The sequence below is a fragment of the Ranitomeya imitator genome, chromosome 7 (assembly GCF_032444005.1).
Source record: "Ranitomeya imitator isolate aRanImi1 chromosome 7, aRanImi1.pri, whole genome shotgun sequence".
In the NCBI taxonomy this organism is placed as follows: Eukaryota; Metazoa; Chordata; class Amphibia; order Anura; family Dendrobatidae; genus Ranitomeya; species Ranitomeya imitator.
In genome coordinates, this window is record NC_091288.1 from 131909877 (window position 1) to 131930031 (window position 20155).

Consider the following 20155-nt stretch of genomic DNA (forward strand, 5'->3'; position numbering starts at 1 on the left):
AAGTATATATTAAGATACAACAAAGTATTAATCCGCACAGCGGAGAAGCCCACTCAGTGCACAGGTAATTGCATGAACTGATGCTGCAAGCGTATATACAGCAGTAAGTGCTCCATGAGCCGGGGTGTCACTCCAAAGAAAATAGTCACAATAGATACAAAAATTAAAAGGAACGGATGGCACTCACCGGTTAAAAAAACTTCTTTATTCCAATACTTTAAAACATCGGCATCGGGAGGATGGGAGCAGGAGTCGAATGGACGATAGCCATTTCGTGCTGCAGTGGCGCTTCTACAACAAACGTTGTTGTCCAATTTGTCCTGAGTACGCTGATACCCTATATGTGGGGGGAACCACCGTTTGGGCGCATAACAGAGCTCGGAAGGGAAGGCGCGCTGTTTGGAATGCAGACTTAGATGGATTGGTCTACAGGCGTCACGTTGCATTTGCAGAGCCCCTGATGTACCTAAACAGTAGAAACCCCCACAAGTGACCATATATTGGAAACTAGACCCCCCAAGGAACTTATCTAGATGTGTTGTGAGAACTTTACACCCCCAAGTGTTTCACTACAGTTTATAGCGCAGAGCCGTGAAAATAAAAATTATTTTTTTCCACAAAAATTATTTTTTAACCCCCAGTTTTGTATTTTCCCAAGGGTAACAATAGAAATTGCACACTCCCAGCTGCAATATGATAGTTTCCACATCCAAGTCGGAGAAAGGGTTTAGGAATCATAGCTCTGTAATGCATAGCGTCCTCTTTTTCAAGGGACCAAAAGTAATTGGACAATGGACTCTAAGGGCTGCAATTAACTCTGAAGGCGTCTCCCTCGTTAACCTGTAATCAATGAAGTAGTTAAAAGGTCAGGGGTGGATTCCAGGTGTGTGGTTTTGCATTTGGAAGCTGTTGCTGTGAGCAGACAACATGCGGTCAAAGGAACTCTCAATTGAGGTGAAGCAGAACATCCTGAGGCTGAAAAAAAAGAAAAAATCCATCAGAGAGATAGCAGACATGCTTGGAGTAGCAAAATCAACAGTTGGGTACATTCTGAGAAAAAAGGAATTGACTGGTGAGCTTGGGAACTCAAAAAGGCCTGGGCGTCCACGGATGACAACAGTGGTGGATGATCGCCGCATACTTAATTTGGTGAAGAAGAACCCGTTCACAACATCAACTGAAGTCCAGAACACTCTCAGTGAAGTAGGTGTATCTGTCTCTAAGTCAACAGTAAAGAGAAGACTCCATGACAGTAAATACAAAGGGTTCACATCTAGATGCAAACCATTCATCAATACCAAAAATAGACAGGCCAGAGTTAAATTTGCAGAAAAACATCTCAAGAAGCCAGCTCAGTTCTGGAAAAGTATTCTATGGACAGATGAGACAAAGATCAACCTGTACCAGAATGATGGGAAAAAAAAAGTTTGGAGAAGAAAGGGAACGGCACATGATCCAAGGCACACCACATCCTCTGTAAAACATGGTGGAGGCAACGTGATGGCATGGGCATGCATGGCTTTCAATGGCACTGGGTCAGTTGTGTTTATTAATGACATAAGAGCAGACAAGAGTAGCCGGATGAATTCTGAAGTGTACCGGGATATACTTTCAGCCCAGATTCAGCCAAATGCTGCAAAGTTGATTGGACGGCGCTTCATAGTACAGATGGACAATGACCCCAAGCATACAGCCAAAGCTAGCCAGGAGTTCATGAGTGCCAAAAAGTGGAACATTCTGCAATGGCCAAGTCAATCTCCAGATCTAAACCCAATTGAGCATGCATTTCACTTGCTCAAATCCAGACTTAAGACGGAAAGACCCACAAACAAGCAAGACCTGAAGGCTGCGGCTGTAAAGGCCTGGCAAAGCATTAAGAAGGAGGAAACCCAGCGTTTGGTGATGTCCATGGGTTCCAGACTTAAGGCAGTGATTGCCTCCAAAGAATTTGCAACAAAATATTGAAAATAAAAATATTTTGTTTGGGTTATGTTTATTTGTCCAATTACTTTTGACCTCCTAAAATGTGGAGTGTTTGTAAAGAAATGTATACAATTCCTACATTTTCTATCAGATATTTTTGTTCAACCCTTCAAATTAAACGTTACAATCTGCACTTGAATTCTGTTGTAGAGGTTTCATTTCAAATCCAATGTGGTGGCATGCAGAGCCCAACTCGCGAAAATTGTGTCACTGTCCAAATATTTCTGGCCCTAACTGTATATATATATATATATAGAGAGAGAGAGAGAGATTGATAGATATAGAGAAAGAAAACAAAAAGCAGCACCAAAAGAAAACAAAGGGTGCAAAAAATCCTTCCAGGTATATACCAAAACCTCATACTATAGTCCAAAAAATGAAGGCAGCACTCCAATAGAAAAACGGAAAGTGATTTATTGGCCCATGTGCGACGTTTCAGTCCAGGATGTGGACCTTTCTCAAGCCTGAGAAAGGTCCACACCCTGGACTGAAACGTCGCACATGGGCCAATAAATCACTTTCTTTTTTTCTATTGGAGTGCTGCCTTCATTTTTTGGACGATAGATAGATAGATAGATAGATAGATAGATAGATAGATAGATAGATAGATAGATAGATAGATATTGTGAAATGGTAATTAGCACTGTATGTGAGGGGAGATATGTGTTACCGAGATTGCTTTCCTCCTTGATCTAGAAACCCATACGTTTATTTTCAGCATGCTATGTGCTGAAGGGGTTAAGCAGCCATGTTTTGGGTGGGTTTTAGGTGAGTAGGTAAGGGATGGGCGGTATGCCACTCACCATATCTCCACCTCAAGGGTATGGCTGGTAAAATAAATGTCCAGCCAGTTTTTTCTCTATCTGTGTTGTGTGGAGGCAAGAAATCTTCATACTGAAGGTCATGAGAGAGATGCTATATGTGATGTCCCAGAAGTACTGGGCAGGACTGTGTATGAACTTTTTATTTCCATTTAAGCCAGAAAGGCTGTTTTTCTGTTACCATTTTGGGTTTTGGTTTTATGATGCAATAAACCACCCAGAAATGTTAACCGCACATGTGCCTGTGTCTACCTTGAGGAGCAGCTAAATGAGCCAACCTTCCACAATATTGAGTGTGTGACTGGAGCCAAACAAAAAATTATAAACCTCTGGTATCGCTTTAATTGCACCAACTCGAAGAATAAAGTCATCTAATCACTTATAAAGCATGGGGAATGACATAAAAAATAAATAAAACCAATTCTGCAATTAAATTGCTGTTGATTTTTTAATTCTTCCTCCCAAAGATCACAGTAAGGCTCAGCTCACATTATCTTGCATGCTACACTGAGCTCTTACACCAGGGTTCCCGTGTAAATCTCTGAAATACGTGATTCACACAGAACCCCCAGCGGAAGATACCCTAAAATGAGGCAGATGGAGGCATTGTAGACACTGTCTTATAATACGGCTGTGTCCATTTTCTTAGGCGTGCATGAAAGTGCTGTCAACCACAGTTTTGTGCACTTATAGTACACTGCCTCATTCTATTGAATGGATGCCTCAGGGCCTTCATCTAAATCATGTTATTTGGAGGTTTAGATGGAAGCCTCAATTTACCGTAAGTGCTCTTTGTAGAGCACATGATAAATGCAATTCAAACTGCTATGCAACATGTTCCCAATATAAAATTCAACTCAATCCACAGAAAAAGCAAGTCTCAGGTCTGTCATCTGTCAGTGGAAATATAGGGGGCTTCTATGCTACTGGAAGTACAAAGGCTCTAGAAAAGCACCATGGTTCCTCACCCCCAAAAGAAATTCAGTTTATTCTGCACTCCCAAATCCAACTGCTCGATCACTTCGGAGCTCCACAATGTGACTAAACAACATTTAGCATCCACATGTTTGGCAAGTGTATAATTTCCGAATGGGGGTGATTCAAGGTGGGTGTTCTGCTCTTGTAGCACTTAGAGACTTTGTGAATGGAGTCCGAAAACTGTTTTAAGAAAATCTGCCCTCCAGAAGGCAAATAACGCTCCATCCATCATGGATCTCACTGTATGGCTAAGCAGTACTGTACATCCACATATGGGGTGTTGTCACATTCAGCAGAAATTGTGTTACAAATTTTGGTGACATTTTTACCCATTTCCCAGTGTGAAAATGTAATATCTGGGGCTAAAACTAAATGTTTGTGGTAAAAATGTAATTATTTTTTCTTTACTGCCCAATGGCATAAAATTCTGTGACAGATCTGTGATGTCAATATGATCAGTGCTTATCTACATTAATTCATTGAGAGGTATTGTTTGTAAAAAAAATCTGGCCACTTATAGAGGGTTCACTTCAAGGGCACTCTGAGTGGGTCTTAGCACCAGAAAACCATAACCGTAAAATCTGCACTGTAATATGGCCTCTCCATCCCTTCTGAGCTTTGGACTGTGCCTGAAAAGTAGTTCCTGATTACATGCAGTTGGGAGAAATTGCACAGCAAACTGAGAGGTCCATTTTAGCAGTAAAAATGTAATTATTCTTTCTTGACAGCCCAATTTTATCAATTGGCAAACCATTCTAGCTAAGCCTGAATTCCAATATGACGCTTCTTGCGTTTTGAGTTTTGCGTTGTGTCTCAAAAGTAGTTTTCGACCACATATGGGGTAATGGTGCACTAAGAAGAAATTGCACAAAAAATTGTTAACCTTGTGAAAATAAAGAATTGGGACCAAAAGAACATTTACAAGCGGAAAATTTTTTTTTTTAACTTCATGGCTTTATTTTTAGAAACTTTTGTGAAACACCTGGGGGTTCAAGGAGCTCACCATACAGCTAGATACATTCCATGAGGGGTCTAGTTTCCAAAAAGCATTCTTTTGTGGGGTATTTTCACTTTTTAGGCATTTCGCAGTCTCTCCAAACACGACATGGTTTCCACTCATGATTCCAGCCATTTTTGTGTTCAAAAAGTCAAATGGTGCTCCCTCTCTTTTGAGCCCTGCCATGCACCGAAACAGTGATTTTCTACCACATATAAGGTATCAACATACTTTCAAATTGCACAACAAATTTTGGATTCCATTTTCTCCGGATACCATAGTGAAAAAAAAATTGGGTGGCTAAAAAGATTTTCGTGCGAAAAATTTGATTTTTTTTTATTTTCATGGCTTTACGTTATAAACGTCTGGGAAGCCCCGGGGAGTTCTAGGTGCTCACCACACATCTAGATATGTTACCTAGTTTACAAAATGGTGTACTTGTGGGCAGTTTCCAACTGTTTAGGCACATCAAGGGATCTCCAAAACAACATGGCGTCTGCTAATGTTGACAGCCAATTTTGCACTCCCAAAGTCAGTTGGCGCTCCTTCTTTCTGAGTCCTGCTGTGCTCCAAAACAGTGGTTTTCCCTGACATATGGACTATCTGGCACTCGGGAGAAATTCCACAAAACATTTTTGTTTCAAAAATTGTAGATTCACATACATAAACTAAGGATGTACAAGTCCTCACTAAATTAGAATATCATCAAAACGTTAGTTTATTTTAGTGAATATCCTCAAAATTTTGTGAATATCCTCAACATTTTTGAATGGCCTTTTCTTAATTCTTTCAAGGCCGCGGTTATCCAGGTTGCTTGTGCACCTTTTTCTACCATACTTTTTGTTCCACTCAACTTTCCATTAATAGTCTTGGACACAGCACTCTGTAAAAAGCCAGCTTCTTTAGCAATGACCTTTTGTGGCTTACCCTCCTTGTGGAGTGTGTTGATGACTGCCTTCTGGACATCTGTCAAGTCAGCAATCTCCCCCATGATTATAGAGCCTACTAAAACAGATTAAGGGACCTTTTAAAATGCTTAGGAAGCCGTTGCAGGTGTTTTTTTGTTAATTATTCTAATTTACTGAGATAATGACTTTTGGGTTTTTATTGGCTGTAAGCCATAATTATCAGCAACAACAGAAATAAACATGTTAAATAGATCATTCTGTTTGTAATGACTCTATATAATATAGGAGATTCACTTTTTGTATTGAAGAACTGAAATAAAATTAACTTTTTGTTGATATCCTAATTTAGTGAGAAGCACTTGTAGTTTGGATCACAGCTAAAGCAGTAGTGTAGTTATTACAGCTGTGATCCACTATATTCCAATAAACGTAAATGTAGAATATGTTACAAACAGAAATGGGTTCCCTGACTATTGTCCCTTGTAAACTATAAGTCTGGTTGTTTTGTTCCCATATCGAATGTACAGGGTGGGCCATTTATATGGATACACCTAATAAAATGGGAATGGTTGGTGATATCAACTTCCTGTTTATGGCACATTTGTATATGGGAGGGGGAAAACTTTTCAAGATGGGTGGCGACCATGGTGGCCATTTTGAAGTCGGCTATTTTGGATCCAACTTTATTTTTTCCAATGGGAAGAGGGTCCTGTGACATCAAATATATTGAGAATTTCACAAGAGAAACAATGGTGAACGTAACTTTATTCTTTCATGAATTATTTACAAGTTTATGACCACTTATAAAATGTGTTAAAAGTGCTGCCCATTGTGTTGGATTGTCAATGCAACCCTCTTCTCCCACTCTTGACACACTGATAGCAACACCGCAGAAGAAATGCTAGCACAGGCTTCCAGTATCCATTGTTTTAGATGCTGCACATCTCTTATCTTCACAGCATAAACAATTGCCTTCAGATGACCGCAAAGATAAAAGTCTAATGGGGTCAGAATGGAAGACCTTGGTGGCCATTTAACTGGCCCTCAATGACCAATCCACTTTCCAGGAAACTGTTCATGTAGGAAAGCTCGGACTTGACACCCATAATGTGGTGATGCATCATCTTGCTGGAAAAACTCAGGTAACGTGCCATCTTCAGTGCATAATGAGGGCAACACATCATCATGTAGCAATTTCAGATATCCAGTCGCATTGAGGTTTCCATTGATGAAGAAGGGCCCCACTATCTTTGTACCTCATATACCACACCATACCATTAATTTTTGTGTTCCAACAGTCTTGAAGGGATCTGTCCACTGTGGTTTAGTGTCAGACCAATAGCGGTGGTTTTGTTTTTTAAATTCACCATTCACAAAAAAGTTTTGCCTCATCACTGAACATAATGTTTTGTGTAAACTGAGCGTCATGTTCCAATTTTTGTTTTGCCCATTCTGCAAATTCAGCTCGCCGATCTGGGTCATCCTCGTTGAGATGGTGCAGCAGCTGGATTTTGTAAGGGTGCCATTTGTGAGTAGCTAATATTCGCCGAAGGGATGTTCGACTGATGCTACTCTCCAGTGGCATGCGGCGAGTGCTACACTGTGGGCTCTTGCTGAATGAAGCTAGGACAGCCACTGATGTTTCTTCATTAATAACAGTTTTCTTGCATCCACATTTTGGCAAATCCAACACTAAACCTGTTTCACGAAATTTGGCAAGCAGTTCACTAACTAGCATGGGATATGGGTGGTCTCGTAGGGTGTCTTGTATTGAAAACTGCTGTAATGACCCGGGTACTGTGTTCACCAGACATCAACACAATTTCTATCCGCTCCTCATATTTTAACCTCTGCGACATATCAATGGTTGTAAACAAAGAGAAACTTGCAAATAACTCATGAAAGAATAAAGTTATGTTAAAACCAAGCACACCATTGTTTTTCTTGTGAAATTCTCAATAAGTTTGTTGTGTCATATGTCCCTCTTCCCATTGGAAAAAATAAAGTTGGATCCAAAATGTCCGACTTCAAAAAGGTCGCCATGGTCACCACCAATCTTGATAAGGTTTCCCCCTTCCATGTACTAATATGTCGCAAACAGGAAGTTGATATCACCAACCATTCCCATTTTATTTAGGTGTATCCATATAAATGGCCAACCCTGTATATTGATTCATTGATTGAGTCATTGATTTTTAAGACGCGTAGGAGACACCCAAATAGTTTATGGCTAAGAGCGTATAGACATCTTTTTATTATTATTGTAACATTCCGTCAGCCAGTAAATTATTTGTCAATTTAATTAACAGATCATAATGGATCTATATATTGACTGATAGATCGCTACAATATACACTGCTCAAAAAAATAAAGCAAACACTAACACCCCACATCCTAGATATCACTGAATGAAATATTCCAGTTGTAAATCTTTATTCATTACATATTGGAATGTGTTGAGAACAATAAAACCTGAAAATTATCAACGTAAATCACAACTAATATCCCACGGAGGTCTGGAGTTGGAATGATGCTCAAAATCAAAATGGAAAATGAAGTTACAGGCTGATCCAACTTCAGTTAAAATGCCTCAAGACAAGGAAATGATGCTCAGTAGTGTGTGGGGCCTCCACATGCCTGTATGACTTCCCTACAATGCCTTGGCAAGCTCCTGATGAGACGGTGGATGGTCTCCTGAGGGATCTCCTCCCAGACCTGGACTAAAGCATCCGCCAACTGCTGGCAGTCTGTGGTGCAGCGTGACGTTAGTGGATGGTGCGAGACATGATGTCCCAGATGTGTTCAATCGGATTTAGGTCTGGGGAACAAGCGGGCCAGTCCATAGTTTCAATGCTTTCATCTTGCAGGAACTGCTGACACACTCCAGCCACATGAGGTCTGGCATTGTTCTGCATTAGAAGGAACCCAGGGCCAACCGCACCAGCTTATGGTCTAACAAGGGGTCTGAGGATCTCATCTCGGTAACTAATGGCAGTCAGGCTACCTCTGGCGAGCACATGGAGGGCTGTGCGGCCCTCCAAAGTAAATAATAATAATTCAGACCGCCGCCATCTTTGTGCAGACAGATAGTGGCGGTCACATTAAAACTGTGCATGTACTCCTCCTGTACAAAGATGGTGGCGGTCAGTGAATCATTCAGCTAATCCCGGTGGCGGCGTGTTCGCGACTGTTTTCCGCTGGTGGTACCACGCAAGAGGCTGTGTATGGTGTATACAGTGTGTGTGTGGTGACTACGGTGTATACAGTGTGTGTGTAGTGCATACGGCGTATACAGTATGTGTGTGTGTGTGGTGCGACTGTGTTCCGCTGGTGGTACCGCGCAAGAGGCTGGTACCACCAGCAGTTTCCATATTGAGACATCCATCACTTAGATGTCCCAATATGGTAGTCGATGAACCTCCGCCACATGGAATTCTGGGATACGGACACATCTGGATGGAACAGGATGTGAAGACATTACGAGGTACCGTAAGTATATATTAAGATACAACAAAGTATTAATCCGCACAGCGGAGAAGCCCACTCAGTGCACAGGTAATTGCATGAACTGATGCTGCAAGCGTATATACAGCAGTAAGTGCTCCATGAGCCGGGGTGTCACTCCAAAGAAAATAGTCACAATAGATACAAAAATTAAAAGGAACGGATGGCACTCACCGGTTAAAAAAACTTCTTTATTCCAATACTTTAAAACATCGGCATCGGGAGGATGGGAGCAGGAGTCGAATGGACGATAGCCATTTCGTGCTGCAGTGGCGCTTCTACAACAAACGTTGTTGTCCAATTTGTCCTGAGTACGCTGATACCCTATATGTGGGGGGAACCACCGTTTGGGCGCATAACAGAGCTCGGAAGGGAAGGCGCGCTGTTTGGAATGCAGACTTAGATGGATTGGTCTACAGGCGTCACGTTGCATTTGCAGAGCCCCTGATGTACCTAAACAGTAGAAACCCCCACAAGTGACCATATATTGGAAACTAGACCCCCCAAGGAACTTATCTAGATGTGTTGTGAGAACTTTACACCCCCAAGTGTTTCACTACAGTTTATAGCGCAGAGCCGTGAAAATAAAAATAATTTTTTTCCACAAAAATTATTTTTTAACCCCCAGTTTTGTATTTTCCCAAGGGTAACAATAGAAATTGGACCCCAAAAGTTGTACAATTTGCCCTGAGTAGGCTGATACCCCACATGTAGGGGGGAACCACCGTTTGGGCGCATGTCAGAGCTCGGAAGGGAAGGAGCTCCGTTTGGAATGCAGACTTAGATGTAATGGTCTGCAGGCGTCACATTGCGTTTGCAGAGCCAGAGTGATTTTTTTTTTAACAATACATTTTTATTGAAAGTTTACATTTTACAAATAAGGTGATAGCAAATCTCAATACAGAGCTGTATTTGCAATATGCATAAGAGAGCATGTAAACGGTTGACAAACAAACAGACAAACTAACAACAGGGTAGGAGGCAAGGGAGGGGAGGAGGGAAGCCCGAGGAGGGGGATATGTTGTGTCCAATTATCATTAATGATTCAATCAGAATCAGGGGGATTTGGGTTGGTTAGATGAAATACAGGTGTGGCAAAGGGGGTGTGGTTGGCGTACTCCGCCCAGGGAAGACATATTTTCTCAAATTTACCGACTTTATCTGTAAGTATGGCAGATAATTTTTCGTTTATCATATACCAAGAAAGGCGTCTTTTAACCCCAGCTAAATCTAAATTTGTTTTTCCCCATGCCAAAGCTATGGTTTGTTTGGCTGCCAGGAATATGAATGCAATGAGGGTTTGAGTGTGTTTAGGGATGTTGGGGATGCGTTTGTTCAGTAAGGCCTCCCAAGGTTTTTTTTTAAGGTTTATATTTGTTATAGAGTAAACCAAATGGTAGATTCTGATCCAAAATCTACGTACAATCGGGCATAGCCACCATGTATGGAACATATCTCCTGCGGAATGGCACCCTCTAAAGCAATTTGGAGAGTAGTTGGCGACTGCCTTAGCCACTCTGTCTGGGTTCAGGTACCATCGGGTTAACACCTTATAGTTAGTTTCCAGCATAAGGGTATTTAATATTCCTCCAGTAGAGGAGGACCAAATTTGGGACCACTCCGAATCTGTCAAGGTGGAACCAATGTCAAACTCCCAGCGAGAAGTGTATTTTAAGCAGCGCCTATGAGAGGAGGAGTTGATATGCGAGTAGAGGAGAGCTATAGTACCTGGAGCATGTGGATTTTGATGGTATTGTTGTTCGAAGGGAGTAAAGGAGTAGGGAGGGGTAGAATTGTTTACTAATGAGTTGACAAAGTTTTTAAGTTGTAAATAGCGAAATACCTCTCCAGAGGGGAAACTATATTTTTCACTCAGGACCGAGAATGGAATAATCCCGTCGACGTTAAAAAGATGGTGGACTCTGGTTATCCCTGCAGCGACCCATAAACGAAAGTTCTTAAGGGATTCCATGCCTGGGGAAACTGGAGATTGCCCTAAAGGGGGGCAAGGGGTAAAAAAGGTGAGATTAGCTGCGAGGAATATTTCAACGAGTCCCAAATCCTAAGAGAGTGCGTTATAATAGGATTTGAGATGTGTTTACGCTGGGCTGGGAGAATCCATAGTAGTGTGTTGAGGGTACCTCAGTAAAATTCAGGGGCCTCTAGAGATAGCCACAGTGGGGGTTCGGAGTAGGCATGATATAGGGTCAGTTGTGCCAATTGGGCTGCATGGTAATATTTAGAAAGATTGGGAACTCCCAAGCCTCCTTTCAAACGGTGACGGTAGAGGGTAGCTCTATTAACCCTGGGGAGGCCACCTCTCCAAACAAAAGCATCCACTAATCGTTGGGCTTTTTTGAGGTAATGTGAAGGGACAGGGACTGGCAAGACACAAAATAAGTAAAGTAATTTGGGGAGAATAGTCATCTTTAGTGCACGTACCCGGCCGAGCCAGGAGAGATGTAGCTTCTCCCATGACTGAAGTAGTAGACGGAGTTTGCGGAGCATGTGAGGATAATTGGCTGCATAAAGGGAGTCTAAACTAGCAGTCAGCTTCACCCCTAGGTAATCAAGATGGTTAGTGGTCCATTGAAATGGAAAGTCGTGTTGGAGCTGTGAAACAATAGGTGAAAGGAGGGATATATTCATGGCATAAGATTTTGAAGGATTAACCTGTAGACTGGAGATAGATTCAAAATTACTAAGCGTTTGAAGTAGGGCTGGCAAGGATGTCTGAGGGGTTGATAGAAGAAGTAGCATATCATTGGCGAACAAAAAGAGCTTGTGACAAACTGACGCTATTTTTACACCATTTTTAGAGTTGAGGCAAAGATGAATAGCCAATGGTTTGAATGCCAAGAGGAATAATAAGGGCGAAAGAGGGCATCCTTGCCGAGTGCCTCTACTAATGGGGAAAAGCGCAGAGGAAAAGCCACTGTAGCGTACGTAAGCGGATGGGGAGCTGTAAAGAGCGTGAATCCAAGAAAGAAAGTGGTCAGGGAACTTCCACTTCCGCAAGACCGCAAACAGATAAGGCCAAGAAATGGAGTCAAAGACTTTTTTTAATATCCAGTGACAGTAAAATGCTTGATATGTTGCGCTGCTTGCAGAGGTGCAGCAGGTGGGAGACCCTCCGTATGTTGTCTGAGGCTTGTCTACAAGGAACAAAGCCTACTTGATCTCTATGTATTAGAGTTCCCAAACCTGAGTTCAAACGCCTAGATCGAATTTTAGCTAGTATTTTAAGGTCTACGTTAATAAGGGATATTGGTCTATAATTAGACCAGAGTAAGTGGTCTGAGTTGGGTTTTGCTATCATGGATATAGCGGCCATTAAAGAGGCTCCTCCTGGTTTGTTACCGTCCCTAAAAGAGTTAAAATAGTTAGTGAGGAGGGGAATTAGTACCGATGCATATTTTTTATAATAGAGGTCCGTAAATCTGTCGGGACCTGGTTTTCTATTAATTTTCAGGCGATGAATAGTTAGTTTTATTTCACTAGGAGTAATGGCTTGATTTAGGAGTTCGATCATGTTAGAGCTAAGAGCTGGGAGGGGGGCAGAATCTAGAGCCAGAGTGATTTTAGCTCGATCCGCTAGGAGCTACTGTTACTCTAGATATTTGTAAAATGATGTGTTTTATAACATTACTACCCATTAATCTAGATTAAATTATTCTAAGAGGTATCCTAGAGCATTATTCTACCATATTAATTTTATATGAAATCTGCACTGCTTTTGCGCTTTTATTCAGTTTTTTTATGTTTCATTGGTATTTAAACTGTTATATTTTTTCTATTGGGGTATATAAATAAAGATACCACACTTATTCTTTGTACAAATTCTCATTTTCTATATATTTTGTAGGTCTTATAACCTCTTTACGACTTTAGACGTTTCCATTCGTCCAGGGCACCTGGAACGTACTGACCTTGGACATATGGATACGTCAAGGTGATTTTGCTAGCACAGACTCTGATTCTGATAGCTGACACCCCAGACACCCCAGTTAAACTCGATCACAGCATTTTGGGAGCAGGCAAAGGGAAAAAAAGCCCCTCTACCCTTGTATCGGAGTTATGACGGAGTCCTGATCATTGTCATGGTGACCCAATGTCATCATCACGACATCCGTGTCACGAGAGCTAACAGAGTTGCTTGATCATACTCAGAGCATGGTGAAGCAAGTTTGCCTGTCAGTGCAGTGCTGACAGATTTGGATAGCATGCAGATGCACCTGCAATTGTATTATATACAATATATACAGCTCTGGCAAAAATTAAGAGAGCACTGCACAGTTTTTTAGAAATCAGCTTCTCTACATGTCTGACAGCCATTCCATTCCAGTGTCAGTTGAATTCCAACCAGAGTGCACCTCATTCTACTTAATGTGCTTCTGATTATTTGATCACCTGAACCAAATCTTATTTAATAAAGGAAAGTATAAAAAACACTGCTGTGGTGTTCACAATCTTCTTGCAATAGGACAAGCTGGATGGCAAAACAAGTGCTAGTAATATCCCAAAAGTGATAGGAATGAAAAAAATAACTTTTTTTTTCCCAAATAACTTTATTGGATTTTAGCAATTAACGGGGCAGGAAGGAAGAAGGAATAGGGGGAAAGAGGGGAAAGGGAAGGGGAGGGGGGCTAGAAGGAGCGGGGGGAGGAAGAGAAGGGAAAGAAAAGGGGAGAGAAGACACTTGAAGTAAGCGACAACAGGTAGTCATATTTGTCAAATGTTTAGAAAAAAATAGCTTTTAACCATGCCAAAGGAGTTGAAAAGAAAAGTCTTGAGTGAGGAAGAGAAGGGCTCAATTCTGGGTTTACTAGCAAAGGGACACAGTGAGCGTCATGTTGCCTCCATGCTTAAAATTTCTAAGACAGCAGCCTATTACAACAAGGTCAAGCAGCAGACATTGGGGACAACAAAGCTATTGACCGTCAGAGGGCAAAAAAGACTTTCCACTGACCGGGATGACCATCATCTTATTCGAATGTCACTCAGCAACCGCAGAATGACATCAAGTGACCTACAAATAGAATGGCAAATAGCAGCTGGGGTGAAGTGCACGTCAAGAACAGTTCGTAAAAGGCTCATAGAGGCAGGACACAAGTCATTTAAAGCTAAAAAAGGCCTTTCATCAATGAGAAGCAAAGAGCCAGGGTGAAGTTTGCCAAAGACCATAAGGATTAGACCATAGATGGCTGGAGTAAGATAATCATCTCTGATCAGTATAATTTTCACCTTTGCCCAACACCTGGTCATCTAATGGTTAGACGGAGACCCGGAGAGGCGTACAAGCCACAGTGTCTTGCACCCACTGTGAAATTTGGTGGAGGATCGGTGATAATCTGGGGATGCTTCATTGAGGCTGGAATTGGGCAGGTGTATCTTTGCGAAGGATGTATGAATCAAGCCCCATGCAAGGTTATCCTGGAAAACAGTTGATTCCTTCTGCTCAGGCAATGTTTCCCAACTCTGAGGACTGGTTTTTTCCAGTAGGACAATGTGCCATACTACACAGCTAGGTCAATCAAGGTGTGGATGAAGGACCACCACATCAAATCCTTTTCATGGCCAGCCCAATCTCCAGACCTGAACCCCAATGAAAAATTGAAAACCTCTGGAATGTAATCAAGACGAAGATGGATAGTCACAAGCCATAAAACAAACGACCACTTAAATTTTTGTACCAAGAGTAGCATAAGGTCACCCAAAAGCATTGTAAAATTCGGGTGGAAAGTATGCTATGGCACATGAAAGCTGTGATTAAAAATCATGGTTATTCCACAAAATATTGATGTCTGAACTCTTCCTGAGTTAAATAAGTATTGTTGTTTCTAAATGATTATGAACTTTTTTTTTTGGCATTATTTGAGGTCTGCAAGCAATGCATTTTTTGTTATTTTGACCATTTCTCATTTTCAGAAATTAAATACAAAATGTATTGCTTGGAACGTCAGAGACATATTTTCAGTAGTTTATAGAATAAAAGAACAATTCACATTTTACTGTAAAAAAAAATATACCTATATATAGAGAGAGAAATCAGACAAACTGAAACTTTTGCAGTGGTCTCTTAATTTTTGCCAGAGCTGTATATAACTTGTACCCATAAATAAATAATAATAAATGATTTTTATTTTTATATATTTTATATTCCACAGTGCTTTACAGTGTGCACACATTATCATCGCTGTCCCCAATGGGGCCCACAATCTAAATTCCCTATCAGTATGTTATTGGAATGTGAGAGGAAACCAGAGTACCCTGAAGAAACCTACGCAAACATGGGGAGAACATACAAACTCCTTGCAATAAATATTTTTATTAAAAAAAAATATATAGAAAATCAAAGTACACATATTTGGTATCACCGCATCCGGAATGACCCAACCTATAAAACTTTCCATTTTTTAACCCTTTTAGTGAACACCATAAAAAATTAACAAGGCAAAAAACAATGCTTTATCGTCATACCGCCAAACAAAAAGTGGAATAAAACCCGATCAAAAAGACAAATATAAATAAATATGGCACAGATGAAAACTTCATCCTGTCTTGCAAAGGCAATCATTTATACAGCTCCATCAACGGAAAAATAAAAAAGTTATAGCTCTCAGAATAAAGTGATGCAAAAGTTATGAAATAGAAAGCGATTAAAAAATTTAATGTGCCTGAAAATGGTATAAAAAATTATGTCAACTCGTCCTGGAAAAAAAGCCATCAAATCACTCTGTCGGTTAAAATATGCAAAAAATTATAGCTCTCAAAATATAGGGATGCAAAAACTAGTTTGTGCAAAAAAAGAAAGTTTTTTAGTGTGTGACTGGAGCCAAACCAATATAAATCTGGTATTGCTGTAATCGCATTGATCCGAAAAATAAAGTCGCCTGATCACTTAGGCTGCCGTCACACTAGCAGTATTTGGTCAGTATTTTACATCAGTATTTGTAAGCCAAAACCTGGAGTGGAACAATTAGTGGAAAAGTATAATAGAAACATATGCACCACTTCTGCATTTATCACCCACTCCTGGTTTTGGCTTACAAATACTGATGTAAAACACTGACCAAATACTGATAGTGTGACGGCAGCCTTACAGTGGGGAAAAAAAGTATTTAGTCAGCCACCAATTGTGCAAGTTCTCCCATTTAAAAGGATGAGAGGCATGTGATTGACATCATAGGTAGACCACAACTATGAGAGTCAAAATGAGAAAACAAATCCAGAAAATCACCTCGCATGAGAAACAGCGCTTTGCGCTGAACTCTAACATTTGGGTTTCTATATAAATCTCTGAAATATATGATTCAGATAGAACACCCGGCGGAAGATTCCCTATAAAGAGGCAGATGGAACTACTGTGGACGCCGTCTGGCCTTTTTAGGTGTGCATAAAATTGCAGTTGGCCACATTTTTGTGCATTTCTGACAAAAAGGACGCCGCTGAACAGAGGCCAGATGGAGTCCACAGTAACTCTGCTGCCTCGTTTCAGTGAATGAATCCCTCGGGGGTTTCATCTGAATCACGTCACCCAGAGATTTAGATGGAATCCCCAATGTAAGTGCTCAGCATAGAGCGCAGGATAAATGTTATCCCAAACATTATGTAAAATGTTCCTAACAAAAGTTTCAACTCAATCCACAAAAAAGGCAAGTCCACACTCAGGTCTGTCATCTGTTAACGGAAATATAGGGGTCTGCCATGTAACTGGCAGTACAAAGGCTCTGGAAAAGCGACATGGCTCCTAATCCTCCAAAAGAAATTTAGCAAATTTGACGCTCCCAAATCCAAATGCCCCCCTCCCTTCTTAGCCCCAGTCTGTCTAAACTACATATAGCGTCTACATCTCTGGCATTTCTGTAATGATGAAAGCCCGCCTAATTTACAAGTGCATGTCTCCAGAAGCATATGTTGGGGAAATCTACTGTTTGGGCACACAGCAGGGCTTGGAAGGGAAGGAGCGCCATTTGAATTTTTGAATGTAAAATAAATAATTTTAGCTCCAAATTTTGCATTTACGTAAGGGTAAAAGGAGAAACTGTGCCATACAATTTGTTGTGCAATTTCTCCTGAGTACGCTGATACCCAATATGTGGAGGAAAACAACTGTTTGGGTGCACGGAAGGGCTTGGAAGGGAAGGAGCGCCATTTGACTTTTGGAATCCAAAATTTGATGGAATAATTAGCGGCTGCCATGTCGCATTTAGCGAGCCCCTGATGTGCCTAAACAGTGTAAACCCCCCAAAAGTGACACCATTTTGGAAACTAGACCCTTATGGAACGTATGTAAATGTGTATTGAGCATCTTGAACCCAGAGGTGCTTCACAGAAGTTTATAGCGTAGAGCCGTGGAAATGAAACAAATCACATTTTTCCCAAATAAATCTTTTTTTAGCTCCATATTTTCATAGGGTTAGGCTGGGGTCACACTAAACGTGTTGAAAACCGGTCCTAGTCTCCCTGCCGAGAGTTGCACAAGTGTTCTCCGTATGGTCATCCTTGTGTAATGTGTTTGCAATGCGATGATGGGATTTTCTCGTACCTATGCATCCGTATGACATCAGTATGACATCCATATGACATGCATATGGCTTTACATTTCTCACTGCTTTTCTCCATTGAATTTAATGGCTCAATAGGCAGAAATGTGGAAAATGTGTGCCTATTTGTTGCAAGCTAGACGTTCGGATATGGGTTGAACTACATGCACATGTTAGGTTATGTTAGGATATGGGATGAACTAGATGGACTTACAGTCTTCCTTCAACCTTAAAAACTATGTCACTATGTTACTATGAATGGTCCGTGTGGTGTCCGAGTTTTTCTGACACCCATAGGCTTGCATTGGTGATTCTCGGACGTTATATATGTACAATCGCAGCATGCTGCGATTTTATACGCACATCGAATACGCCTGAGAAAACTACGGTAATTGTGAGCTGCCCCGTAGATTAACACTGGTCCGAGTGCGATGCAATTTTCATTCCACTTTGTCACCCATGTACTCTGACTAAGGCCTCTTTCACACTTGCGTCGTTTGGAATCCGTCGCAATCCGTCGTTTTGGGAAAAAAAACGGATCCTGCAAATGTGCTCGCAGGATGTGTTTTTTCCCCATAAACTTGTATTAGCGAAGGATTGCGACGGATGGCCACACGTCGCGTCTGTCATGCAACGGATCCGTTGTTTTTTGGCAGACCGTTGGCACGAAAAAACGTTCAAGGGAACTTTTTCTGTCTGTCGTGTCCGCCATTTTCTACCGCGCATGCTCGGCCGAAACTCCGCCCCCTCCTCCCTGGACTTCAGAATGGGCAGCGGATGCATTGAAAAACTGCATCTGCTGCCCACGTTGTGCACAAATTTCACAATGTGCATCGGTATGGCAATGACAGACCCGTACCGACGCAAGTGTTAAAGAGGCCTAAGGGCACAGAAACGCGTCAATGTTCTATGCTGACGTGAAGTTTTTATTCCTTTTGAATGTGAAATAAAATTTTCAAGACTTTTTAAACAGAGGTGCTTTCCTCCTTCATACATTTTTGTTCTATGAGTGCTGAACACTTTTCACCCACCTACATAGTTGCATTAGGTGATTTCATACTGGAAATGTAGTCTGCCTTTTTTCTCACCTTCTTCTTCCCACACCCTGTAGAGAAATATTCACCCTGTTTGTGTTTAAAGCAAATTTTTTTTAAGTTTCCAGCCCACACACATTTCTTTATACGTTTCTCATGAAGGGCTTGTCCAACAAAATAAAAACTTTTTTTTCGGTTTGGATACATTTAAAATAAAAAATTGAGTCATACTCGCCTACCAACAATCTTGTGCATCCAGTGGAGGCTGATCTGGAGTTTGGTGGTGACTCAAAAAGCGATGTTTGCTCCCATTGGAAGTCACAAGACTGCTGAATCCTGTCAGGTGACTAGAAAACTGCCTCTACGGATGCTTCTTCGATTAGGTGCTGGTCTAGTCACCTGACCACTGCAGTCCATCACAGGTTTCAGCAGTCTTGTGACTTACAAATAGAGAAAACATTGTTTACTGAGCCTTCAACGACCCCTGCTGAAACCACTGGTAGATCAATATACCCTCTTTTCTATATTATAAGCATCCATGCCTTAAAGGGACTCTGTCACCTGAATTTGGCGGGACTGGTTTTGGGTCATATGGGCGGAGTTTTCGGGTGTTTGATTCACCCTTTCTTTACCCGATGGCTGCATGCTGGCTGCAATATTGGATTGAAGTTCATTCTCTGTCCTCCATAGTACACGCCTGCGCAAAGCAATCTTGCCTTGTGCAGGCGTGTACTACGGAGGACAGAGAATGAACTTCAATCCAATATTGCAGCCAGCATGCAGCCAGCGGGTAAGGAAAGGGTGAATCAAACACCTGAAAACTCCGCCCATATGACCCAAAACCAGTCCCGCCAAATTCAGGTGACAGGTTCCCTTTAAAATGTTTTTCTTCTGGTGTTTTAGCAAGTGAATGGAGTGAACTGCAATACAAGTCTAATGCGTCTTTTCTTTCTTTTCTTTTTAGGGACCACTTATTGTCACTGAAGAACTTCATTCTTTGAGTTTTGAGACGCAGCTTTGTCAGCCTGGTTTGGTTGTGGATTTGGAGGTACAGTATCTATAAAATTATAGCTAGCCTAGAAAGCGCAAAAAATACAGTCCACATACTAATCTTGACTAGAATACAATATTTATTAGAATAAATATGACACGGAATATGAGTTTGAATGTTTTAAAGTGATATTTTATATTTGAAAACTACAACAGCTAAATTTTAGTTTTTTTTTGTGAAAAATAAATGAATTAGAGTAAATATATACACCATTTTTTTGGTTGTTTTCTCATTGGCCAATTTCACACAAACCAAATACATATCTGTCCAATTATTCCTCGTGTCCCAGCCCGATTGCAGGTCTTTTCACCAGAACAAACTATCCATAGAAAA

At 41.1% G+C, this 20155-nt stretch overlaps 1 protein-coding gene across 5 annotated transcripts in view; it reads left to right on the forward strand.

The window, feature by feature from the left end:
- The window catches only part of STAT1 (signal transducer and activator of transcription 1), a 1428390-nt gene that overhangs the window by 925883 nt on the left and 482352 nt on the right, over positions 1–20155 (forward strand). For all 5 annotated transcript variants that reach the window (XM_069733810.1, XM_069733808.1, XM_069733811.1 and 2 more), the window contains one exon: positions 19736–19819. In XM_069733810.1, coding sequence (XP_069589911.1) covers positions 19736–19819 — 84 coding nt within the window. The remainder of the gene's footprint in view (positions 1–19735; positions 19820–20155) is intronic.